A 27,441-nucleotide genomic window follows, 5' to 3' on the forward strand; every position below is an offset into this window, starting at 1 on the left:
AGTGTCTCAGTTTCTGATACGCATTTTATGTTTTAAAGTATGGATCTACAAAACGTTTAAAATCTAACCATATTCTATCTTTTAGAGGCTGAATAAAAGAACCCTAGAACAACATATTTGTCGCATTTACTGCGTTTTCTTCACTGCTTTGCTAGTTCAAAGTCTTTACTTGCTTTTAGTCTGGTAACTTCAATGTTTAAAATCATTTCGTGCCCTCTAGTGGCAACCCTGAACTGCTGCTCTGGGAGGACTGGGAACTGGACATCCCAGTTACAGATGATGTAGGAATGTAAGAAAAACAGTTTGTTCCCCTTTTAAGTCAAATTTATTACCTGTCTCTACAGTTTTAAAAAAAATACAGTCATTTCTAGTTATGATGAGAAAAGAAAACAAAATCCAGCAAAAAACAAACCAGCAAAACAAAATCATCTAGAGAGACAACACAAAGAGCAACAAAAATAAAATCACATACTGAATAAGCGTTTGACTGAGTTTGCTTTTAGAAATTATATCGATGAAAACTGACCTATTTGTAGCCATTTCCTTGCACAAAGCACTATTCAGTGTGTTTCCTACTAGGACATTGTTCAATATCCAGGCACACAGTTTTTCCAGGCTCCACAAAGCGGCATCATCATAATGAAAAGGCTAAGTGCTACCGAACTTCACCTTCTCTCATGAAAAATCACTTTGCTTTTCATACTAAAGCAGCAAAGTGATAGCATAGAGGAAAATTAACAAAATAAAGACGGAAAGATTGGGGGGCTTCAAGGAAAAGTTACACAGGGGTGATACACGCTTTTATTATTTTTGGTTTCAGAGCCTCTATTCATTCACTTTTTCCTAATTCAAGATAGCCTAAAATCCTTACCTTTTCCCAAAAATGTTCCCAAATTTTTTATTTTAAGCTTCTGCACCTGAGCAGAAAAATAAATCATGCTGTTTTCAAACAGCTCTTTCAGCATATATTCTCAGGGGCTTGAGATGCTTAACTCCAAATTAAAACAATGAGGTATCCCATACATAGACATCCGTAGCCATTTGGCTTTAGTCTGGCTTTCAGTTTCACCCCCCAAATTAAAAATCTGCAGGAACACATTAAATAATAAACATTTTCACTGAATTATAGGTTATCAGTCTCAATAGGATCAGAATAACATTCACTTTGACTCTGAAAATTCTGTTCCCAATGAAGATGGTGGAAATTTCTGACCCAAGAAAAGCATTCAGATACATGCTTTGTGCAGCTAAAATGCTGTAAGTCAATATGTGCCATTCTTATTTTGAAATCCTTGCCTCTGCCAGTCTGAACAACAGGAAACAAAGCTCAATCAATCCAGCTCTTCTACTTGGCACTGTAGATGGTTACTGAGGGCCTAAGAAGCTGGCTTTCTCTAACCCTTTAAAAATCTTTTTTAGGGTGGCTTCTAATTTTGCAGTTTGGTTTTCTCAAAAATAATTGATGAGTTTTTAAAAATGTTAATTTTAACGTCCACAACAGAGTTCCTGAACACAGCAGTAATCAGAGTTGGCTGACAGGTAGAAGAAAGATAGAAATTGTCATTTACAACCTCATTATTGTTCCAAATTCTCCTTGCAGTTTTGTCCACTAGGGAAATAACATAACACACTTTTCCTTTCATGATTTTGCCTTATTGGTGGTGTTAGTGCCTGAAAAACCACGACCCAATTTCATGTAACTTAATTTTTGTTAAAATCTCAAGATAAAACTGGAAGATTTTAGAGAATAACTACTTCACTAGTTTACATATTTATTTAAGAAATATTATTCTCATTAGCTTTACAGATCTTATGCCTTCAAATTCTCCTGGTAGAGTTTTTACTTGACGCCTTTTCTTGTGTCGGTTTGAGATACAAATACTGAGACGATACTTGCTAAGAACTTACTAACTAGGTACTTACTATCTTCAGATCTAATGCACGAAATGGGGCAGGGGGAAGCAGGACAGCTGCCACCTCCACCACCGGACCCAAGGAAGTAAGGCAGGCACCCAGCTCAACATTGTCCCTTCCTCCTGCCCTGGCCGTGACAGCCGCAGCCTGACAGACATCAGGACAACCACATGAAGCAGCAAAATCCCATTCCTGAACTGGCTTTGCAGCTGTGCAAGGCATCTTGTTCATCACTCCAGGTTGTTCAAGGAAAGCAAATCTTAAATGTGTCTATTTATACAAAGCAAGTAGGTCAGCATCATTTCAAGTACTGATCACTTTGTGAAAAAAAAAGACTATTTTAGGGAAAACAACATTAATGATTAAGGACATTGAAATTAAGATGAATAGGGCTGAACAGTTTGGGAAAGGAGCTGAATCAGGTACAGTAAAATATGTATAAAACAGTAAGTGCTATAGAAAAGGCAGATCAGGAACTTATTTTCTGTAGTTTAACCTGTGAGGACTCACATGAATGCACCAGACTGCCCAGATCAATGTTAGGAGTTACTTTGTAAGGTATACAAACCCCCAATCACTCATCTTGATTTGCAGTAGTCAGAATTTGGGATGAAATCTAAGACCAAGGTTAAACTGACCCACATCTACCTCCTGTTTTAGTCCTTACTCTAGGTTGGCCACATGGGTGGAGGGCAGCACGCTGGACCGTGCATCAGGTGCCACGGCAATCTCTGCATTTGGCAGAAGAGAACCACGTCTGTGTCGAAGGCAGACACTGATGGCACACCAGCTTCAGTGGCAGAACACTGACAATCACTAGCCTTGATGGAAAAAGAACTTTGGCAGTTCTAAGAGAGCTGATAGATGCTGATGCAGGGCTGGAGGAGCATCTCAGAGCCTTCTGTGGGGGGCAATCATGAGCAGGCCAGGTCAGGGTGCTTCCACCAGTACCAAGTGAGCTGGCGGGGAAACCCAGAAGCCTTGATACAGCGCTGTCTGAAGTCAAGGTCTTCAGCTGCACTGTCCTGGGCAGCTGCCAGCTCTCTTGGGAGGAGACTGATGCCTCTCGCTTTAGCACTGATGTTGATACTCAGAATTGCTCTCCGTTAACTTGCTGCTGCAAATTTAGTGCTTGGGTCTGGAGATAGTGGCACAGGTGATGAAACACAAACGTGTTCTACTGGGCTGGCCACCAAGGAGCTGGTTGTGTGGTGAACTATGTGGCTCTTCAGGCAGTATTGGTATTGGCTAATCAAAACAGACTTCCAGAGTTAAGCACTAAAGAAATTTGGGGCTAAAATGCTAGGGTGGGATGACCTGATATATTAAAAAAGTGTTAAGTACATAAGCCAAGCAACAGTAACAGAAAGGCACTGTGATAATGTGTGCACTAACATTGGAAAAATGAAGGTCAGAAGAAAAAAGGGAACAAAAGCAAAACCCAGGTATTGAGCACTAAAACTAGCAATGAAAGGAAGCAGTGGGTCTTGTAGCACTCCAGTGAATCATCCCCAGATGAAGACAAATTATTTGTCACAAATACCTCTGAGAAGCAACATACACTTTGAACTGCATCAGAGAAACGAGCCAGAACTGCGTATCTGGCAGGATGCTGACGGGAAAGCATGAAGAACTGGGGACCAAACAAGGCACGTCTCCTCCAGAGAACTAATTGTTCATGAACAGGTAGAAATCTTGAGAGAAACTTGCATCCAGGGGTCCAAAGAGAGGTAAAAGATCATTAGTGGGATGGGGTCTACGTGATGAGACAACACAGAACCAGGTGCCACCCGAGTTACATGGGGAAATGATCAGGGCAGGGAAAAAGGTTGGGGATGAGATTGAGGCTGTTCCACAGAAAACCAACACCAGCAGCACGACCACATTTTTTGAGAGGGCTAAAGTACACATTATCCGCAACTAAACTGCACGGTTTCCTGATTCTAACCTTACTTTTCTTTGTAAGCAACAACCACCTGGAGGAGGACCTCCAGAAACAGCGCAACCCCCCGCCGGCATCCCCTGCGGAGGAGCCGAAGCCGCCACAGCATCGGCCGGCCCTGCTCCCAGGCGGGAGCCCCGGGAAGCACACCGAGCACCCCACAAGGCGCCCACGCCTCTCGGCCAACGCTGGCGAAGGGCTGGAACGCCCTGGAGGGGGCCGAGGGGGATCGCTACGCGTTCGAGCGGCGGGCAGCTGGCAGGCTGATGAGACACCGGCCAACGGATGCAGGGAGGCTGCCCCTGCCGGCGCCACAGCCCGCAGGCCCCGGTGCGGAACGCCCCGCGCGGAGCGCCCCGCGCGGAGCAGGCGGGCCGGGCGGCACGGCGGGCCTGCCCCGGCCCCGGCCCGGCGCGGCGCCAGGGGGCGGGCCGGGCCCATCGATGGGGGCGGCCGCTCTGCGCTCGGCTCCTCCGCCCTGCCTCTCGGCCCTGGATTAGCGAAACTGGCGACGTGGGACGGTCGCCGGCCCGGCCCCCGCGCCCTCCCTCGCCCGCCGGGGTGAAGCCGGGACTCGGAGCCGGCCGCGCCGCAGCGCAGCGCAGCGGAGCCCGGGGAGCACAGCCGCCGCCGCAGCGTCCCCGCCGGCGGGCCGCGGAGGCGGGAGGCAGGCAGCAGCGGCGCTCTCCTGCCGCAGCCCCGCCGGCGCGGCGCGGCGAGGGGCGGCGGCACCGCGGCGGGCGGGGAGCCCCCCGCGGGGGGCGGCCGGGCCATGGCGCTGCGGGCCCGGGCGCTGTACGACTTCAGGTCGGAGAACCCGGGGGAGATCTCGCTGCGGGAGCACGAGGTGCTGAGCCTCTGCAGCGAGCAGGACATCGAGGGCTGGCTGGAGGGCGTCAACAGCCGCGGCGACCGCGGCCTCTTCCCGGCCTCCTACGTGCAGGTGATCCGCGCCCCCGCCGCCGAGCCGCCGCCGCCCGCCCGCTACGCCAACCTCCCCGCCGGCGGCTTCGAGCCGCTGCCGCCCCCCGCCGCCTTCAAGCCGGCGGCGCAGCAGCCCGCGCCGGCGGCGCCGCCCGAGCCCTTCCCGCTGCCCCCCGCCGCCGGCGGCTACCCCTTCCCGCCGGCGCCCTACGGCGGCCCCTACCAGCCCAGCCAGGGCAGCGATGACGACTGGGACGACGACTGGGACGACAGCTCCACCGTGGCCGACGAGCCGGGCGCCCTGGGCAGCTCCTACCCCGACTACGAGGCGGCGGGCGGCGGGGCCTCCGGCCGGTACCGCCTGTCCACCCGGTCCGAGCTCTCCCTGGGCTCCCGCGGCGGCGGCCACCCGGCCGGCCACCCGCACCCGCCCGGTGGCGGCGGCGGAGCCAAGAGCTCGGCCACGGTGAGCCGCAACCTCAACCGCTTCTCCACCTTCGTCAAGTCCGGCGGGGAGGCCTTCGTGCTGGGCGAGGCGTCGGGCTTCGTGAAGGACGGGGACAAGCTGTGCGTGGTGCTGGGCCCCCGGGGCCCCGAGTGGCAGGAGAACCCCTACCCCTTCCAGTGCTCCATCGAGGATCCCACCAAGCAGACCAAGTTCAAGGGTATGAAGAGCTACATCGCCTACAAGCTGGTGCCCAGCCACACCGGGCAGCAGGTGCACCGCCGCTACAAGCACTTTGACTGGCTCTACGGGCGCCTGGCTGAGAAGTTCCCTGTCATCTCCGTGCCCCACTTGCCAGAGAAGCAGGCCACCGGCCGCTTCGAGGAGGACTTCATCTCCAAACGTCGCAAAGGCCTGGCCTGGTGGATGGACCACATGTGCAGCCACCCTGTGCTGGCTCAGTGCGATGCCTTCCAGCACTTCCTCACCTGTCCCAGCACAGATGAGAAGGCATGGAAACAAGGCAAGCGCAAGGCTGAGAAGGATGAGATGGTGGGTGCCAACTTTTTCCTGACCATCAGTGTCCCCACGGGCCCTGGGGCCAGCCTGGACTTGCAGGAGGTGGAAAGCCAGGTGGATGGCTTCAAAGCCTTCACGAAGAAGATGGACGAGAGCGCCCTGCAGCTTACTCACACGGCCAACGAGTTTGCCCGCAAACAAGTCACTGGTTTCAAGAAGGAATACCAGAAGGTGGGGCACTCCTTTAAGTGCCTCAGTCAGGCGTTTGAGCTGGACCAGCAGGCCTTTTCGGCTGGCCTCAACCAAGCCATAGCCTTCACTGCAGAAGCCTACGACACCATCGGGGACCTCTTTGCGGATCAGCCCCGGCAGGACCTAGATCCCGTGATGGATTTGTTAGCGCTGTATCAGGGGCATTTGGCCAACTTTCCAGACATCATCCACGTCCAGAAAGGTAACACCCTTACGTGCTTTCTGAAACGACAAAGTTTTATGTATCAGTGGTATGCACACAGAGGTAGGGACCAAGGGCTAAATTTGCCCTGTGTCTGGCTTGCTGGCCTTGGGCTAAATCATTCCGTGTTTACTCAGGTAAACTGTTGCTAAAAATACAAAAAACACATCAGTGACAATTTTCGTTCTGTGCCAAAGGTCTAGACATAGTTGGGAATTTTACTGGTCAGAGGTTGCTGCGTTTGGCTGTGTGTCTCTGAAAGAAACCACATCTGCCTATACTGCTGATACATTAAAGATTAATGGGCTTGTTTACAAACCCTGGAGATCAAGTGGTATGAAAACATCTATTATGCTTTGATGTACATTAGATATCTTAAATCTCTGAGCTAGTAGATAATAAATATGAAGTAATCTGAAGATGCAGGTACTCCTCCAATTGACCACTGTGTTTGAGGTGCGTGTGGTGGTGTGTGCATTTTGCAGTGTCGGACATTCAGATGAGATGTTTAAAGCTGCTGGGGTTTCTCAGTTCGGCCATGCGTTAAACTCTCTTGGTGCCTTTGTAAGAATTATGGTCTGCCATGGTGTTCTTAGTTGGAGTTGTTCATCCTTTGCCCTTATTATCATAAAAAGGTGTTGTTCACCTGTTGTCCTTTCAGCATCTTTCTAGCTAAAACATGCTTCTGAAGTTCAGGTTGTTGTTTGTATGGTGCTTTGTGATTGATCAGAGAGAAACTCCAAAAATCAAAGAATCATCTGCTATGTAACTAGTGACACTTGTTCAGATAAATAGGAGTTTGTAGCACTGTATATGTGTACGTGATTCCCCTGCTATGAAATTAATGATATTCATATATTCTTCACCATTGTGAGACTAGCCCATCATTCATTCTTTCTGCTGTTATACTCCTTACCTGTAGTTTTCTACTTGAAGATCGGGGGGGGGGGGGGTGGGGGGTGGGGGGTGGGGGATTGGAGCTGTAAAAGAGACCAAGAAGATATCACATATGCTGTGCAGAAATGGGTGTGTGTAACAGTTAGCTTGAGAAGATGCATGAGCTTTGTTGAAAATTAATTTGGAGATTAGTAAGTCGTGTTCTATATCCCAAGAGGCAGAGCTTGAATTGTCAGTCACAGTGAATCAGTCTTTTGTGCCCTTATGTGACATCTCCAGGGTTTTTGCATCTGGAACAGTACCTTGAGTTTGATGATAGAAGAATTGGAAGAGTTTTTTCAACAGATCAAAAAGGCAGTTTTCCAGGAGGTATGCATTATTGCTGGGAAAATCTGAGGAAACAGCGTTGGTACAAAGTGCACAATTTGTCGTTATTTAAGAAAGTAAGCTTTTCATAAAAATTGCATACATAAAAGTCAGATTTCCATTCTACTGTCGAACCTTGAAAATTGTGAGTGGAAACTTAATATTATTTTGGAGAGAAGAGGGAAGTGTGCAATCTAACCTTTGAGGAGTTGTTCTGCTAGCTGCTGTGGCATTGTGTTCTGATAACAACTTTCAAGTATTTTAAATTTGGAAGGAAGGGTGGCCTTGGCAATGCCTCGCGTTTGGGAGTAGAGCATTTTAAAGTGACTTGTCAACTAATAATAGGATTATCTGTAAGCTTCTGGAAAAAAATAAAGGGAAATATTTTTTATTAGGTGGAAAAACACAGCAGATTACATATACTATTTAAATAATATATTCTCAAGCTTTAAGACTGTAGAGTTCTTCACTGCATTATTTTTGGCGATGAGACTTTGAAGAGAGCATTGGAAATAATAAGATACGTGCTTGACTCAACCCTGTTTCTTTTATAGTTCTCTCTGAATTTGCGCTTACTGGTTAGGTTTACCTTGCTGAACCGGGGAAAGTTAATCTAAATTAGTTTCCACTAGACCAGTGCATGAGCATGATGTATGTAGAGTTGATTTTGTGCCAGAGCACTGTCCTGAAGCTGGTTGGAGAAACGTACAGCCAGTCTGCGTGCAGGCGTTAATGCTCCAGCACCTCTTGGGCTAACACTGCCTTCAGTATTATCCTTGGTACATACTTGCCATCAGAAAATGGCATGGGTTTGAGAGGTTGGTCTTTTCAGTGTCCACGTTCATGATAGGAACAGGGTTAGAACCGGGTTACATGTTTGTTGTTGTCGTCGTTCCCGTTACAAAACAGACAGACTGGAGGAAAACTGAGAGGAAGACATTTTTTACACCCAGGGTATCACTGTGTTATTACTCTTAAGAGTTACTTGAAACAAGGTATAACTTTTCAATTCCAAATTGTAAACTTCAGATGAAAATATGAACTGTCTGGTGTTCTTAAAACGTAAGAGCTTTCTTTTAAATTTACTATCTGGGACAGTTGCCAGTTTTCAGAATTACTGTTGCCTGTATAGACTAAACAAATATCTGTTGGTGATAATAGATCATCTGAAAAATAGAGTTGACGTGTCTTTCTTCAAGTGTTTTATTTTCTGGTGTACAAGTTCTTTGTGCAGTAAAAATGACCCCAAAGTGCCCTTAGAAGAAGTAGAAACAGCATCCTGATTGATGCATTGCTTACGTGGCCATGCCTTCAAAAATATGAACTCTGAAGTCAGGAGTACTTCTCCTTTGCTGTCTACATAGAGCGAATATATTGTCCGCTTGGGATAAAAAACAAGGCCTGTTTTAGACTCCTTTTCTGTATTCCCCTACACCTGAGAAGGACCAAAAAATAAAGGCAGCTGTGTCCAAAACTTGCCCATCTCTGTGGGTAGAATGTTCAACTGCATAGTCGTGTTATGGGTTTGCTCTACTGCAGATAGTTGAACAGCTGCTGAATGTGATTTGGAAGTGTCTTTTGTGGTATGGACTGAGAAGTCTGCACCCCTGGGGTTTTTTAATCATTTCTGCAACTTCTGCAGAAAGAAGCACAGAAAATCCCTAAGTCAGAGATAAAGATTTCCCTCCATTTGGGCTTTTTCTTTTCTCCTAGAATTATGAATCAAAGCCATGTAAGCCCCGCTGTTGCTTCATCTGCGTATCAGCAGGAAAATGTGTTAACCATTGTGCTTTTAATTGCTCTGGGGTCCAGGTCTTTCTGCCTCCTGTGCTGAGGACATCATACATGATCTGAAGTGCGCAGAAAGGGATTGTCATTTTGGTCATTTCTGTAAAACACGTGAACCAATGGACTGTGGGAATATTTTCAAACTGTTTATTATCTTATTAATATTGTAAGTATTTTATGAAATGGCAATAGCTTCAATAGAAGATTTAAAAAGATTCCTTTCCCTCTGCCTCCTTCATCTCGAGCACCCAGTGTTTAAGGAATTTTCTGTGAGTGAAGGAAGAGTTCAAGTTCCTGCTCCGGAAGAGACAGAGGAAGGATTTGGACTTTTCTGTCCCACATGCCAGTTGAGGATCAACTTGTCAGTGCTTTGGGAGAGACCTTACCTGGTTTCGTGTGAGCTCCAGTCCAGGTCTGAAGATTCATTGGATTGAGCCCTACAGCGAAGAACACTCTGAGTTGGAAACACCATGTTTCCGTCTGGAAATGTTTGGTTTGAGAGTCCCACTGAGGCTAGCACAGAGCATATCAGCCCCAAGGCACGCATCCTTTACAGATGACTTGTTGTTTTATAGGTTTTATTTGGAAAAGTAAGCAGTTGGGGAAAACTGGCACCTGTAGGGGTAGATGATGTCAGAGTGGTGTCTCGAGCATCTAAGCACCCAAATACTTGTATGAATCTAGCCCTCAACCCCCTATAGGTAGATGCTTCTATGGTGCTTGCATGAAAGTATTCCTGTGCATACCTGTGTTTTCGGAGTGGAAGATCCAAATATGTTAGACAGATATACTTGTACTCAGTTTTCTTTAACCTCTGGCAAAATATTTGTAGAACAGGAGTATTAAGTTTAGTAGGCTCAAAAACTAAGCCACACTTTTGTCATTTTCTTTTGCAGAACTGGTGTATCTTTTAAGATATACTAGATTCAGTTGCTTTAATTTTGAGAAGAAAAGCAGCCTCCTGTCTTCATTTGTAATGAATAATGCCGCCTTTTCTGTGTTTTTAACGTCTACTTGTGGAAATTCCCTAGGCATTCTTGGCAAAACAATTCCTAAATATTAATTGCTAGCGCTTCACTCAACTGATGGGATCTTCTGTCTTCAGTAATCTTCAACATAAATGCTCACTGCAGGCCCATGCAAGTTCAGGATCAGAAAATTTATGCACGTGTAAGAATCCGAGATAGTGTATGCTACTACTGTAGCTCATGCTTGTCTGGCTATCTTGCCTTCATATTTGCTTAGTGAGAACAGAGAAGTTACGGGTTTTCAGGTTTCTTTCTTTCAAGTTTTGTTTGAGGAATCACTATAATTGGCCTTCTGTGATTCCTGAAAGTGGAAGAAATACTGACTAACTTGCTGTTTCATCTCTGCTTTCCAGATTTCTCCTTTCTCTTAACATTGTGATGTTAATGCTAGACAAAATTTTGGTTATGGTTTTTAAAGACACATTTGAGAAAGTGGTCTAAATGTCTTCTAAGATGTAGGCAGCAATTCTTGTTTCCTCTGCGTGCCAAGATTTAAGAGAATTATTTTAAAGAATACCTGAATGACCTTTTTGCTTCTTGATCACTGTTTGTGAAAAGTAAAATAAGGCAAATGGTCTTACTTACCTGAAGCAAACTTAATTCTAGACATTGGCTTTAAAGAATGTGCTGGGTGTGTTTTTAGACTATCTTACAAAATTATAGGCGAAAAAACATTCCAGCTGGAAATGCATCAACATTTCAAGCACCACAAAAACCCATACAACACTGAAACCTGGAACTCTGTAACATTTTCAGCAATGTTTTTTTTGCAGGGGGAGGGAGGGGAATGTGTGTTCACAAATAAATCAGACTGGTCAAAATTCACACCTAAAATTTTATATCACAGTGTAAAAGCAGTGCTCTTCTTTCTTGCTTACTTTCTAGCACCTTAAATTTGTTGTGCAGACATGGTTTTTCCATCCCTGTTTTTCCTTTAATCCACCTTTCCCCCCCCCCACCACCACCTCTGTCCCTCAGATGCATACTCTTTGCATGGGGTTCAACTCAGGTAGCTACTGGCTAAGAGCTAGGCTTGTAATCCTAGCCAGATGACCCTTACAACAGTAAAAAGAGATGGGTACCTATATTTCATCTGTTTAAGGACTTTGATGAGAAAGGGTGGGTTGCTCCGGGATTACTTCTATTTTTTGCCCTGTCAGCCTCCCCATTGCTGTTACACTGATGGTGTAGCATTGTCTGCTTGCTGCTGAACCAGCCCATACTACCTCCCAGTATCTGAAGGTAACCTGAAGGAAACTGAGACTTTTAGATGGCTAAAACGTGAAAGAATCTTCATGTTTAGAAACTGTATAAAATTATAGCTTCCTTGGTGTGTGTAAAATAAGAGGACAGCAATAAATAATACTAAAATTGAGCAATAGCCTTACTTGAAGAAGATGAAACAAGAAGAAGAAAAAAAGGACTTCTATGCCCTGTCTCCCTAAAAGATGCGTGGGTCTTTTTAAAGTATGGCGTTTTTTTTCTTTTCCACTCTCCCTGTAATCTCTTCTTACCTTAGCTTTCTAAGGGAGCAAGATTCATGCAGTCATGATGTCTTTCTCTTTCCTGTTACCTTTTGAAACCCGCTAGCCTGATATCGTACACATTTGATGACAGAGAGATGTTTCATAGCTGATAAAACCCCAGGGATTTTTTTCAAAAACAGCTGGTAGCAGAGTAAGAGTATAACTGTTCCTCCTGTGGGAGAGACCGCACGCCTTACTGCACACCAGAAAGTCTACCCAGGCTGCCCACTTAGTCCCGACAGGCTGGAGGGGTTTTGATGAGGGCTCACAGTAGTAGGTTTGACCACAGGCAGTGCATTGTCACCTCCTGGGCTCCTACAGGTACTTGCTCATCACAGGCAATAAGGCCCTCTCTGCTGGGAAAACCTTGTGGGCAGCTAGAGAGTAGCAGGACAGTGTAGGTATTGAAGAATTAAAATTATTTTGTAGAAATGTAATATCTGTTCAGCTCAAAGCTTATGAAAGATCTAGATGGTGAGATGGTTCTCTTGCAGCTCAGAGAACTCCAGGTCTTTCTAAAAGGAATTCCATCCAAACAAGGAAGACAAGAATTGGTAGACTGAAAATGGAAAGTAGCTCTCAAAGCTCTTCCGAGTCTTTGTAAGCACATTATCAAAAACAAACAAGCTGGCCGATTTTTCTATTTTGCAAGTCACCTTTGAAACAAGGACATGTTTCAGCCTTCACAGCATCTTTCCATTACTTCATTGTTAGACTTTGTTTGAACAGTTAAAATGCCAAGTTAATGTGTGCAGACTGTATAAACTCATCCACCTGGTATGGTACCTTACTTTTAAACTGCGTCGTGGTTCAGATAGCACAGATTTTGAAAATTCTAATTAAAATAATGAAATCACATTTGACTTAGCCCGCAAAACATGAGTCTTATGAGACTAAAGCAAAGAAATGGCAAATGCCTTCTACACAGTCTTGCTTATATCTTTTATGAAGGCCACGAGGATTTAAATAAAATTAAAAAAAAAAAACGCTAGTGAAAGTGTGTTTTAAATTTTGGAATGGAATCTCATTAAATCGGTGACAGAATGATATACATTTAAACAACCTGTTCAGTTCTTGTCGGTGACTTTGGGTTGTTATTGTAGCAGAGCAGGAAGAAGTGATGGTTTCAGCCTTTGTTTTAGGTAGGTACACATCATGGGTGGACAACTTACGTAATCGTGATGAACTGAACTACCCTTTTAGTGCCTACATGCAGTTGTTTCATAACAATGTGAAAAGCAGATTCATGCCATGATTGGGAGTTTACACTGCTTTTTTGTCCCATGGTAAAAAGCAACTTGCTATTCTAGTTTTTTCAGACTTACCATTTTGAATCTTTATATGCATGAATAGCTATGCTGGCTGACTGGCAGTATACTGAAGAAAGAACCATTTTACCAAATATCATGATAATGACCTGTTCAAGTTGTTTGCAGTTTTGTGTAAGCCCAAACTCAAAGGAGCAGATCCCTTCCTCCTAAAAAGGCAGACAGTTCTCTTCTACCTTTATAAAACTATAATATTCTTTATATATTATAATATGTACTATAGTAATACATTAATTAATTTAATAAAGTTACATATTTACAATTTTAAATTAATTAACATAATACAACAACATATAATGTATACCATTTCTTATATATAATATGAATATAGCATTATATTATTATAATGTTCACATGTTCTGCTTTTGTATTGTACAATATATTTTAATTGGTTACATTAATGATGGTTTACCTTGCATATTTTTCCTGCAACAAGGATTCTACTTCTTTTTGTCCTTACAGTGATACTGCAGCATTCAGATTTCTAAGAGAGAGCACTTAAAGGGTACTAGGGAAAAAGTGGAGCAGCATCTGCATTTCACTTGGATCTTGACTCTTATGAATTTATGTTAAACTGTCTATGCATATTGTATTTGATCATCTTAGGACAGTAGTGGAGCTAAGCAGATGATGAAGGACAAGCAGACACCAAAAATTGTGCTCGCTTTTTGCTTCCCTTCAGCCTTTACAGAAAACAACACCCAAAAGCAGGTCTTTCATAGCACCCCAATAAAGAAAGGATGTATGAGTTGGTGGAACCTGCATTTATACTTGCTTCTCTCAGTAGTAGTATATGGATATCAATATGCAGTGTTACGTGTCTTCTCCTGTCCACGCACATCCCATGAATCTTAAGAAAATTTTGAAGAAGTTACCATTTGATATAATGATGCTTACATCCATTTTGGCCATGACTTATATTCGTGTTCTGTAGATTCAGAGGAGACATTTCTGCTCATATGCTGTTAACTGGTTTTACTGAAAATAAATTTATATCATGCATGCGCAGCATCCTTTCTGATTTAGGTTATTGTCTCAAAGCATTATGAACAGGGCATTTACAAAAGCTGTTAAGAGTCTGTAGCATCATTCTAGCAGAATAGTGCCTGTTCTTAGGATCCTAATTGGAAGAAACTAGTGTTCAGACCTATGACAACTGAACTATAATACACCAACTCAAATTCTGGAAAAAGAGAGCTTTATATTAAAAGCATATTTGATGCCTTTTTAGATGTAAGCTAGTAAGAGGTACTTAAAATCACTAAAAGGTTTCACCTTGGTACTTCTGCAAATTGCGATTGCTTAAATTTTCAAGTGTGTTGACCCTGAAAAACGTTACTGGCTTTCTAACAGGCAAATGTACCATGTTTCTAGTGACCAGCTTAGTTTAAGTTTCACTCCTTTCTGTCCCCCAGTCTGCCGTGTCAGCTGAAGCCATACCAAAGAAAAACTCCTTAAATGGTACATGTGAGTGCCATAAAGTACAGACTTCCTTAGAATTGGGCAAAACCAGCATTACCTAGTGTTTGCCTCTTGGGCTGTGGTGCAAACAGCTACGTTTGTGATAATGGACAGCTATACACACAATTTAGCTGGATTTTAAGATCAAATTATTCCTGACAGGCCTCCATTCAGTCATCACTGTAGGTACCTGTAAAGTCAGAACTACACATGAACGCAGTTTAAACATGCTTTAGTGGCTGAAATAAGGTCATTTGTTTGCTTAAAACGCTATTTGTGTACAATGCATCTAAAGACACATGAAAGTCACTGCATTTGAGATTTGAACTTTCATCCAATTTTGCACAGTTTTTACGTGTGGTTGCCTAGCACTATGGGCTTTTTTTGTTTTGTTAATGGGGTTATGCGGGGCAGTAGGTGCAATAAACTGATAATTCTGTAATGTTTCTTTCATTTATTTTGACATCTTGCTCTCAACCTCCTATTATCAACTGTTTCAAGGGCAAACTATGGCTTGTTGGTTGCATAGCAGTGTGGCGTAGCATGGCCCAGCAAAACATTCATACTGGAGGTGCTGCACACCAAAGCTTGTAGATTCCTCTGGGGGACTATGGAACTGAAATGCACATTGCCAATATGATAATTTAAATATTTTCCAGTAGCATGAGCATTTTGGCGCCTCTGAACTTGCACGGGTATGATTACAGTCCTTGTAGATCTGGATAAACAAACTGGCCATGTATGCTCTTCCTATGTGTGTGTACACCAACTGGCAGATGTATTGCACAATGAGTCTAATCAGGTCTTAAGTATTGTGTTATTTAAAATAAAAAAAAAAAAATTAATTAGACATGTATAGTATCCATTAACCCTGGTAGTTCTTTAAAATTGAGAGACATTTGACACTGTGCATTCTCATGTATAGTATTCATTAACCCTGCTAGTTCTCTAAAATTGAGAGACATCTGACACTGTGCATTCTAACACCATCATTAATTGGTTATAGATTAATTAAATCAATGCATATGTTAAAACCACCAGATGGGATAAGTTCCTGAAATCTCTGGCAAAGACTGTTTTATTTGTGCTTGATCTCTGAGTTGTGTAGATTAGAAGGTGATTTGAACTGAAGAATGTATCTCTGGGTGACAGCTTTCAATGAGTTTGCAACAGGGTAACTGGAAGAACAAGTAATTCTCTCTGATGTTGCTAGTCCTGCAGTCAGTCAATGTTAACCTACATGTTAGCAGAGTACTGTGATTTATGAGCCTAGATTTACAGGATAGTATTATTTTATTCTGTGTTTTTTTGAGCAATGGGCAACAAAATGATAAAAAATAAACCTCACTTTTTTAACGATTTTTAGGCTGCAGATTCTAAAAGCATTATTGCCACTTTCACATATCTATACAAAAATCCCTTGTAATACTAAAGTAATTGCAATTTGATATCTTATATTTTTATATTTCTAAATTTCATTATGGAAAATAGAGCATTGTTAAAGTAGTTTTGCACCCTTAAGGAGAAGAATATAATCTTTGACTTAGAAAGACTGGGTTTGAAAACTCTGTTGTGTTGGCACTTTCAGAAAGAGCAAGTGACTTCATTTTGCTTTTGATGTTGGAGATCACTTGCTTTTTTCTGTTTAAAACTGTAAAACCAGATTTTGAAGTAGCAAGTCGTTCCTACATTAGTTACTGTAATGGTACTTTTTCCCTCTGATATTTCTTTTATACAGTTCAGTCCCTACTGGAGAAGTCTTCTGGTTTTAATTTAAGGCGAATTCCCATTATCCTGCTTTCCATTCTATATCTTGGCCAGAAAATGTAAAGAATTTGCAGAATCTTAATGTAGGCTTCTTTTGTTAATCTGTGCTCAGAGCATTCTTAAGGAAATAATCTGTGAATGTAGTAAAATCTCTATTCTGCTACACACAATTTCGTCGTTTCACTTTGAATTGAGAGAGGGAAGTTCGGGAGCTTTTTTCAGAGTAGGATTTCATGTTATGTGTAATCTCCTGTGGTGCTTCTGCAACTTCCCTTGTGTTGGATCTAATGATTGTGTAGCCCTGGGCTGAGCTGGATCACATAGCTAAGCCATTGATAAAACTAAGCCACCGTCTCCTTCCCCTCCAGGCCAAATGCAGTTTTTTGTTGGATTAGTCATTTGAGTCATCCCATAACAACATCTTTGCTAGATCTGGTGGAAATGGGATGGCCATGTCAACAGGCTTGTTCTGGCAGCAGTCTGCTGGATTAGAGATAATGTTGTTTCCTCCACAGTTGTTTCTTTCAGAAGGAGGGTAAACCAAAACTGTTCTACACGTGCATGGGCTACCCGGGGTTTGCCTTTCAAATCTTTAAGCAAAGAGATGTAGTACAATAACCTCATTATTAGGTAAGGAAGAAGTAAACTTACTTATGAATAAGTTAAACTTATATATGAATATATTGTTTTCTCCCTTCCTTTTAGAGATAGTGTCTCATATTAGAACAGTGTCTTGTAATAAAAGTAAAGCAAAGGGAGTTGTTAGACTAGTTCAAAGCTCTCCCTTCAATAGCATGCTTTGAAGGACACATCATGCCTACTGTTAGACCATTTAATATGATGGGCAGCTGAATGGCAAGGAAATGTAAGTTGTTTTATTTTATAGTAGGTAATGTACCAAATTTTATTTTGTAACATCCTGATAATAGAAAGGTGAAAAATTGTTTATTGCACAGGTCATTTTATTTTTACAAGGTTTCTGAGGTACAGCTACTGAGAGATCTTCCTTGTCAAACTTGTGAGTTTCTTTGAAGATCACAGAGTTTTCTGACCCCCAGCTGTCCTTCCCTGTGAGGAAGCCATCTCTCAGAGGAGCCTTCAGACTTCAACACAAGGTCTTGCTGTTTTACCGAAGCCTGTTGGCCAAGGGACTTCTCAAAAGCAGTGGCCAAGAATATGGCATTCTGGTTTTGCCACAGTTACCACTGATGTCAAGGCCAGAACCATCACCCTCCTCGAGTTTTTTCCCATCTGCCATTTGTACAGCTGTTCTCCTTTTCAGTGTCATTTACGAATAGGGTCTACAAATAGAATAAATACAGGTTTTTGGTTGAAGGAATTGGTGACCAGGTGCCCTGTTTCCATGGCTTGGAATGGTTACTGCTTCTCACTGGCAGCATGACCAGCGGCCCCAGAGGTGTGCTGGCCCGTGCTCACCTCCCTCCTGGCAGTGCCAGAGCCAGCGGGGAAAGGCAAAGAGCCATCATGTGAGGAGCAGCACATACTGTTGAGCTGGCACCCAGCTCACTGCTTCACCCTGCCTCCCCCAGCTCCATTAAAAATGTATTTCAGAAAATAACGTTCTTTGTAGGATATCAAGGGAAACCACAGGACTAACTTTTTTTGTCTCCCATGTCTTCTTTCAGTCCCTTTGCAGTTGTTTTTAACTCAAGATATAAAGTAGAGTAACAAAACCATGGGTATTTACTGAAAAAAGTGTGTTGTACTAATCATAGCTGACATACATGTAAACTGTTATCTCACTATTAGTGAAAGAAATCTATTTGCTCATCACTGAAGTGAAAGAAATATTTTAATAACTGCAGTGATAAAGGTATTATAATTATAGGATCTAAAAAATTAACTTCTTGTTTCCTACAAGCTGGGTGAGTTTTTAAGTTCCGTATTTTGGAGTAAGATACTGAAGACATTGATATATGGGTGATTTAATGGATGATACATGTTCTTGAGAGTGACTGTGAATTGCAGACCTCCCTGACTTCAACAGATACTTACCAGTGCTTCAAGTGCTGTGTTGTAGCAGTGTTGAGCCAATGCTTCTTTGTGTTTCATCCCATATGCACTGTTAACTGTATGCAGTTAACTCAATGCTGCTACAGCAATCATTTTTCAGAAATAGTGATACCATTATGAACAGTATCAGTAATTACTGCTTGCGTTTAAAAATCAAGCAAGCCCAGCTGTCAAAGAGATGTCTGCTATAGTAAGCACTGTGCAAATACAGAGCAAAAAGGGTTCCTGCCCCAAAGAATTCCCTTTCTCTAAGCTTGTATTTATTTGGATGAATAGCTTCGGACACAGCTGACATTTCACTCCTGACTGCTGTATGCAGCACTCAAAAGCTGATGTTCGGGTACTTTGAGGAGAGGTGGAGATGGGGCAGTGAGACGACGGGCACACCCTTAGCAGTTACTGCTCTTCTTCAGCTTCTGATCACCTGTGCTGACAGGCACAGGGCAGACCTGGCTTCAGGTGAGACAAAGGAGTTGAGTGAAGAGCAGTCTTGGTTGCAGTCTTCATGGGCTGAGCCCCAAAACCTTTGCCTGGCGGTCATGTTGCAGGCTGCAACTTGGACTTGTGTCATGTACGCTAAGCATGAAGAACAAGTATAGGGCTGGCTGCGGATGGGCTGATCATACCGTGCAGGTGGAGAGCTTGGAGACACATACGCATCAGCATGGGTTTACATGTATATATGCATCCTTACAGTGTGGAGGGAGAGCGAGTACAATTTCAAGTATGGATTCAAACCCACCCTTAGTTGACTCTTCACACAATCTGAAAGCATTTATTAGTGTAATAAAACCGCAGGTGATGTGAAAATATATTGTTTGACCCAAACCTGAGTGCTCTTGGATTCAGAAATTCTTTTTATTTAATTTTCCTGAATGTATTTGACTCTTCCTGCCTCATTGCAACCTGATGTTTGCATGGGCAGCTTACTGACTCAATACACTTCTTTTTTTCCTGATAACTCCTCAGCACCTACTTAAGTTGCTGTTTGTATTGTGTGTTTTACAGCTTGGAAGTATTTATTTCTAGCAGGAATTTTACGTTGTCACTGTCTCTTTGGCTACTAGCACATTACTACAAATGTTCCTTTTCAAATATGTTTATATCATCTTGTGTTGTCTAATCTCATACTCTTTAAGTACTGAAACCTGTGAGTTTCTCTTAAGCCCCAAGCAGCATTCAGTGAGCACCACTGTTTAACAGCAGGCTTTGGGCAATGAAAAACAGCATTCACATCTGCTTTTCCCCACCTTTAAGAGCAGAAATAGATGTAGCACAGATTTTTGCAGCATCTTTGATCCAGGCCCTCTTCAATGTTTGAAAGCTAGTCCTAATCACTGGAACGTGATCTCCTGACAGAAGGTCTTTTCATCGGACCAGAAGCTTTAATTGCATGGGCAAGACTTTACAGAATCTGTAAAGCTGGAGCTAAAAAAACCCAAGATTTTATTTTTATGCATTCCATCCCTCTGGGAACAGTGCATTGGCGGATATTTATCCCAGGCATGTTTTCAGCAGGAGGTTTCCTGGAGCTAATGTGCATTAGGAGGTGGCTCCTTCTGTTTCTTTTCCCCACAATGCATGTTAGCCTTTTCTAGGGCTGCCATAATTCTGCTTTTGTTTTTTAAACATATCTTGCTCATCTTGCTTTTTTGGATTGTCCAAACCAGAACTAGATGTTTCTGCAGGTGTACTTAGGCCAGAGGGAGCTTGCTCAGGCTCAACAGCCTGTGAGGGCAGGTGCTGGATGAGGTGCTGAGAGTGATGGGTAGATTAGTGAGGATGGAGGTGGGGAAGATCACAATGTACGGCCTGGGGTGAGACGGGTTAGGAGTTGTGGGCTGGGAGGCATTAGAGGTTACCATGGGACCTGTCCCCTACTTGGGCATATCTGAGCATCTTCAAGCAGGGGTACACGCAAGGGTCTGCTCTCTGCTCCCCAGTTCCCTCACCCTGTCCTCCTCCCACCTTTCACTGCTAGAAACCTGGATGGATCATTGCACCCTTGACATTAATGAATCTCTGCTCTGGCTCAGAGTTTTATTCATGTAGATTCAAATACAAGAGCTGTAGGCTATGGAGAAGTGTTCAGAGAAAACTGGGGATGAAATGTGTTATGTTATTGTTAGTAAAGCTGCTTGCAAAGCCATGCAAACTAACACTGCTTTTTTCTAAAATTTACTAAACTAGAAGTCTTGCAAACTTCAGTAGATGCTGAACAAATTAAAAATGACCTTTTAGAGCAAATGATCATTTTCTTCTTAAAATAAAGTATGTGGACTTTATTTCTGTGTGTTTGGGGAAGGTTCTTTGTCCCAAAATAAGCTAAATTTTTCCCTCTATTAAGGTATTTTAAGATTGTTTCACTAATAATTAAGTTAGAGGCACTTCAAAAAACCAAGCAAGTTTGTACTTAAGCATATGTATAAATTCTCGTCATGCATTGCTGACCTCTGGTTGTAGTCTGCCTAGGTTTTGAAGGAAATTCCACTGTAGGACCAGTATGAATCCATCTGCATTAAGAGAGCAATATTTATGGTTGCAAGTTTTCCCCTCTGATTCCCTTCCCTAATTACAAGTCTTTCTTTTTTTTTAAATGGCAAAAACCACATAATACATAATATGTCTAGTCTGGAGGGGTTTAGTGTTTGGTAATGTATGGGTTTTATTGGTGTAAAATAATTTGAAGATTATGCATGCTCCAGAACTTAGTTATGCTTTCAGTTGCTGATGCTGTAAATTTCAGTATTTTTCTTCCAGTTTGGTCATTCTAGAAATAACATCTAAAGCTGTTTCCCACATCACAACTGAAGAGTTGTCATGTTTATTTAACCAGCTCCATCTGGCTTCCAGTAAGTCCCAAATTTCAGTTTTTCACAGCCATGCATGGATTCCTGCCATGCCCACAGAATGCAGAGAAAATTTCTGCTAAGCCTGATTCTGTTTGGTGAAAGAAGCATCCTTTTTGCAGAAGAGGGGATTAAATATTTTTCAGATCGTGCCCTCCCTTGCAGATTCCTCACTCCTTAGAGGAAAAAATACAGATCTTCTGGCACGGTCCCACTGCTGGCACCACTGCATGTGGAAAAGGTTTTTCGGTGGTGTTCTTTTGGACCAGGCTAGAGATCATGAGGTCAATCAGCTGTAGCAGCCACTGCCAAGCTTTTAGCCACCAAGCCAGTGGGCCTTGGGGACCAGGAAGGTGTGGAGCCAGGCCCTGCCACTGCCTCGCAGCCCCAGGGAGAGCCGCTTGTCCTTGGCCTCCGGGCAGCTCCTTGGTGCTCCGGGTTCAGAGTGTGGCCTCTGCCACTCGAATAGCAGCATCCACGGCCATGCAGCCTGCGGTCTGCCCTTACCTTGTTAATAACCTCCCTGCCACAGTTTAAAAAAGAAAAGGAAAATCTTTCATATGATCTTTCTGCAAGTACGTCGACTGGAGGGGAATTTCTTATGCTTGCAACTGAGAGCTTGTACCAGGGCTGAAGACAGGAGATGCCACATACAGCACAGCCTAAATGCAAATGAAGCAGAAAAATATGATTTTAAGAATAGAGAAGTACTGATAACAGAGGAAGTATTTTCTGAGCGTTTGCAATTAAAAACACCCCCCGCAACAGTTAACAAGTTGTTGTGAGAAGTTGTGTGGAGAAGTCACGCATGCTTCTCTGATTTTAGGAATTCCAGATTGTATTTATAATGCAAGACACAACCCCCATTTCATTTCAAAATGCAGCAAACTCTTTTTCCCCGAGTCTGACAAGTCATCTGATATTTTAACTTGCTTTCTATTAAGAGCATACCTTGACCCTCTGTTCTACCTGACTGCCTGATGAGGGGTAGGAGATGGGGAGGGGATGAGCCACAGCAGGCAGGAGAACATGAGAAGCGCCTGAAAGAAATGCAGCAAGGAGCAGCCGTCCATGCTCCCCAGTTGCCTCCCAGCCCGCTTGTGCTGGAGCGTGCACAAGGTCATGCTCCAGATCTGAATTGCAGAGATGTGTCAGGGTGGTGGGGGAAGGCACATTCAAAATGGCTTGTTAAACAGGCACAGGAAGGAAAGGACAGAAGATAGCATAACTGCTGATGAGCTGCATTTTTACTGTTTCATAGTGTTTACTACGTGTGGATTCAGGCTGATGAGAAGACAAACCTGCTCCCCCAGCAAACAGAGTGGAGGTTGTCCCCCTGGAATATACAGGCAGAGAGGTTTCTGTGTTAGCTTGCTGGCTGCTGTCACTGTAGGGAGTACAGAAACGCATTTCTTCAAGGCAATGAAAAGGGAGTCCTGTCAATGATCTGTAGTCACATGTATGGTAGGAAGTGTAATCTGAGAGCAAAGAGAGTTAAGACATTACAACTAGTTGAAGGAACAAGTAACTTGTGTGATCATAAAGGATGTCAAAAATGTCCTATCACTAACATCTTGTGAGAAGGTAAAAGCTATACTGGTCTGATTGGTTTTAGTTATATGAATAAAATATCTATGTAATATTTAAGGCAAAGAAGTTGCTCTATGGACAATTGAGTCCAAGAAAATTAATGTCTTAAGACGTATCTTGGTACTCTGTCATTATATGAGTCTGCTTTGGGTAGGTCTCGTTTGGGTGATATTCCGTTTTTGTAGGATGTGTGTGCTTTAATTAGCTATTTGGAGGACTGTCAATTCTTTTGCTCTGTTTTTCTTCTAGCTCTTACAAGACTGCATTAGGTCTACCTGGACATCTGTGACTTTGAAATAAACTTTTAGTTTCTCTAGAACTCAATAATAATTTTGGGGTATCTATAGTGTAAAAGCAGAATGGTGTATTGGCAAGATTTCGTGTATTCAGATCTCCTTTTGACATTTCACAAAGATTGGGAAAAGTAATGTTTCACAAAGTCCAATTTCTTAATGAGGTTATTTTTCTGGTGTTTTATGTAGGCTTAAATTGATCCCACTACTTTTCTAGTGCTTTCATTTTTTTCCCACTACTGGTGTATTTATCAGTTACTCTCTGAAGGACATCATCTGATTTTTAAGGTTGTGAAATAGGCACGTTTTACTAACTTTTGCAAGCTAGAGCCTTAAAAAAGTGTTTGGTTTTTTTTTTTAAACAAGATTCACTGTTTTGTGACCTTTTTAATATGAAAAAGCTTTTATGTTATTCCTTTTCATTCATATATATATATATGCACACATATAAATACATTTAGAATGAGCGTTATACAAATCCTTGCTGTTATTGAATCACTTGTTAAAGTACAGTAGTCGAGTCTACATTGCCCTCACAGTTCAACTGTTTTCTTTTGTTCTTTACACAGGAGCCCTCACCAAAGTAAAGGAGAGTAAGCGGCATGTGGAAGAGGGGAAGATGGAGCTCCAAAAAGCTGAGGGCATTCAAGAACGCTGTAACATTATTTCTTTCGCCACCCTAGCAGAAATTAATCATTTCCACAAAATTCGTGTGAGGGACTTTAAATCACAGATGCAGCATTTCTTGCAACAGCAAATACTCTTTTTTCAAAAAGTGACACAAAAGCTAGAAGAAGCTCTTCACAAGTATGACAGTGTTTAATCTCTGAACCTTGATTTGTGGACTTCCCTCAGCATGAACATGACCCAGGCAGCAGAGCAAATGCTGGTGCTGCTGCTGAAGAACTGTTGCCAGTGGTAGACAGTGGTACAAGGATGGTTTTGTGTTCACCTGGAACCTCAGTTTAATCTCTGATTGTGTAGAAAGGAAACAGTTATAGGGCTATGTAGTAGAAACAGTACCACGCATTGTAACTAAGTTATACTGTGTATGCCTACACTACCATTGTAACTTTTTTGAAATAATGAGTATACTATTTGCCTTATTGCTTTTTGAAATATGGTATTTTAGTGCATACTTTGTAGACCTCAAAACCCTTTGGGTCTTTAAGGAAGTTGGCTAGATAAAAGCCTACTTCAGATGCCTTTTTACTTTCTTAGATTTGGATTTCCTAAATTGAAATGATTCTCTGTTTACAGACTCCTACTAGAGCAGCTATGTGATTCTGTGCCTTTAGACTCTATTTTTCCTTTTCTAGTAAGTCACATTTTTATGATTGAATGAATGAAGTGTTGATACCTATGACAGGAACTGATTATGAAACCTCACATTGACTGGAAAAAAATCAGCTGCCATCCAGTTTGCACAGCAAATACTGTCTTAAGACAAATGTTGGCTCAAAAAGGAGAACTTAAATCCATTCATGCTTTCCCTGAAAATGGAGACTACTTGTTACATGTACTAGGATGTTAAGCACATATACAAAAATACACCACTTAATTCCCTTTCCAAAATGAATAATACAGTGAAGGTTGTTTTTTGTTTTTGTTTTTTTTTAGTATACAGCGTTACTGTGAGTGAAAATTTGAAGAGCTAGCCTAATAAAAATTATGTATATCAAGGGGATATGAATGCAAGCTATGTGGCTGGAACATTTTTTTTTTAAGTTTGAAATGATCTGCTCATTGTTTAGTTGCTGATTCAGTTTAACTACAGGCTTGCATCTACATTGCCAGTTGTCTGAGTTGAAACTCCACTGTGATTCATTAGTTTACAAAGTTACAAATTTTGGGGGATGTTCAGTAGTATAAATTATCTGAAATAAGTCTTTGCTGAACTGACTTGGAAAACAGGTGGCATTTTCATGTTTGTAACACTCAAGAATTAACAATTGTCTTAATTTTTGTATAAATATTTTTGACAAGCGGGATGCATTTATATATATGTAAACACTATCTTTTAAAGAGTTTTCTGGCTTATTTCCCTTGAATTTAGTCTGAAGTCTGTTTTTCTTACCTATTGTTTTCCTTCTTATAGGTCAGTGTGAAAGAGAGTTTTTATTTATCCTATCTTTTTTCTCCTGAACAAAAGTAACAAAATCTTCCAAGGAAGCAAAATGTTTACTTTTTTGTTTTTAATTAAATTAATCAAAGATAGCTTAAACAAATGAAAGCCTGGAAAAGGAAGCTAAGCAACAGTTGCATTTAAGTACAAATCATTCCTCACCTATGCAGCAGAAATGTGCAGTTCTTTCACTCAATCATGTGAGTTTCTGTAGCTTAACCCCACACCTCTGTTTTAGAGGAATAAATGTAAGAATGTAGTTTTGATTTTAAGATTCATCCCCAAATGCTTGGAGATCGCTATTTTGCGCAAGTTGTGTTTGGCGGTGCTTCTAGTGCATACCCAAAGAAGTAAAATACAGAATAAAAAAGTGGAAAAAAAAACAGTGTTTGTAAAAGAAAGGACAATCAGTGAGGAAAGAGTCGGATTTCCAGGCAATCAAAAGAGTGCTGCAAACAACAAGGTTGACCATAAAGTAAGGACCATAGTCATAGGGCTGACTTGCTCTTTATCTTCCTCCTGGTGTCTCGTTCTACATTCAAAACTCACCAGTTCCCCTAACAGCTCTTCCCAGCAGTACTCCAGCTTCCCATATGTCATTTAATTATGTGAGATAGTGCTGAGCTAGGTTTGAGCTGAGTTCCATGGCTTATGTTTGCTTAAGCCAGATACTGTTTTATTAAATGTCTTTGCAGTAATTAGATCTGACTACAATCAAATTAATTCTACGTTGAGGTATTAAGACAGGTTCAGAAATTTATCTTTGTCCAGTTGGAAGTATTCTAGGAGGTTAGTATTAATGACATGTACATGTCCAGGAGGAAATTAAGCTGTGATATGTATACATACAACGTTATGAGACAGATACAGTTTTCCCAAATAAACTGTCATGGCCTTCACCTTACTTTCTCATTTGTGAATTTTTGGGGCGGGGGGAAAGTGGGGATGCTAATTGGTTAAACTTGATGTACCAAAAAAGCTTGACTGGAATCCTGGATCTGAATTGTTGCAGAGTTTGGAAAGGTTCAAATCTGCATCCATATTAGCATCTTCCTTTTTTCCTCACTCATTATAGAGTTGGAGTTAAACTGATGTAGAGAGCCTGAACTCTATTAATGCTTACTGCACTGTGTGAGAATTACGGTTTTAATTTTATTTGGAACAAGTATGACATTGACCACTTATGACTGACGGACTACTGGATGGTGTGGTCTGAGATTCGAATGTACTCTACAGTAAATTGAATGTGTATTGTGTGGGACTGTGGAAGCATCAAAGGAAATCTAACAGAATCCTTTTGAATAAATAAATGTGGAGGAAAGCAAATTAGCTCTGTAGTGTAATGTTAAATGCCTTTTTGTTTTATTCCATTCCTGTAATTTGTTTCTGATGCATCACAATTTTTGCATTGACAGGTAGTAAGTATCTGGTATACTTGTTGGGGGCTAGAGAGGTTGAATTGAAAGCTGCAAGAAGATCCACTGAGGTGTTGGTTTCTGTTAAAGTGCTGAATCCAATGAAAACGGCAGAATATATCTACTTAGAATCACCAGCAAGTGGAGTGTGAATAATGTTTCTATTCAAATTGTAGGGTTTATATTTAGAAATTAACAACCTGCTAAAATGATTAGATAGTTTGTTTCCTAGCCCTTTTGTTGTCTGATACTTGCAGAGAAGGCAGTTGCCTCTGTTTATGACTTGGGCATGTTTTCTAGATTCTCTCTACCAGTTTCAGGGTCCAATGGCATGGTACACTTGATTTGGAAGTGTTGTAAGACCCAGCTTAGAGGGGTCAGTAGGAAAATTATGTGGTGATGAAACATTCAAGACGAGCGCCAACAAAATCTGAAAAAAAATTAAAAATGGAAGATTATGTTGCGTATAGAATTGATATGTTTTTAGAAAATGTTAATCAACTGCCTACACTGAAAATACCTACATTATTTGGTGAGGCACAGGTATCTTTTTGGTGAATTACAAGACCCTGTTTGCAGGACCTTATTATTTTGCCAGACCTTCAGTGTTGCAGCTGACGTCTTCCATGCTGGTTGTCTGCTCCAGCCTGAATTCTTCTGGGAACTCAAATGAAACTTATTCAGCTATTTCTCAGAAGGAGATCATAAAAATAAAAAAGTTTTTTTCCTCTTAAATTCTGTAAAGAGTTTGGCTGGAAAGCGTTAGTTCTTCCATA

The 27,441-nt window shown here is 42.0% G+C and overlaps 1 protein-coding gene across 1 annotated transcript; it reads left to right on the forward strand.

The window, feature by feature from the left end:
* Positions 1-4,628: 4,628 nt before the first annotated feature.
* Positions 4,629-23,996, forward strand: SNX18 (sorting nexin 18; the record flags this gene model as incomplete). Its single annotated transcript, XM_082336042.1, has 2 exons — positions 4,629-6,198; positions 23,695-23,996. 2 exons carry the CDS (start codon positions 4,629-4,631, stop codon positions 23,946-23,948), a joined length of 1,824 nt encoding a protein of 607 aa, XP_082192168.1. The 3' UTR covers positions 23,949-23,996.
* Between the last annotated feature and the right edge of the window lie 3,445 nt (positions 23,997-27,441).

Source organism: Platalea leucorodia (genome assembly GCF_965183815.1).
Source record: "Platalea leucorodia genome assembly, chromosome: Z".
NCBI lineage: Eukaryota > Metazoa > Chordata > Aves > Pelecaniformes > Threskiornithidae > Platalea > Platalea leucorodia.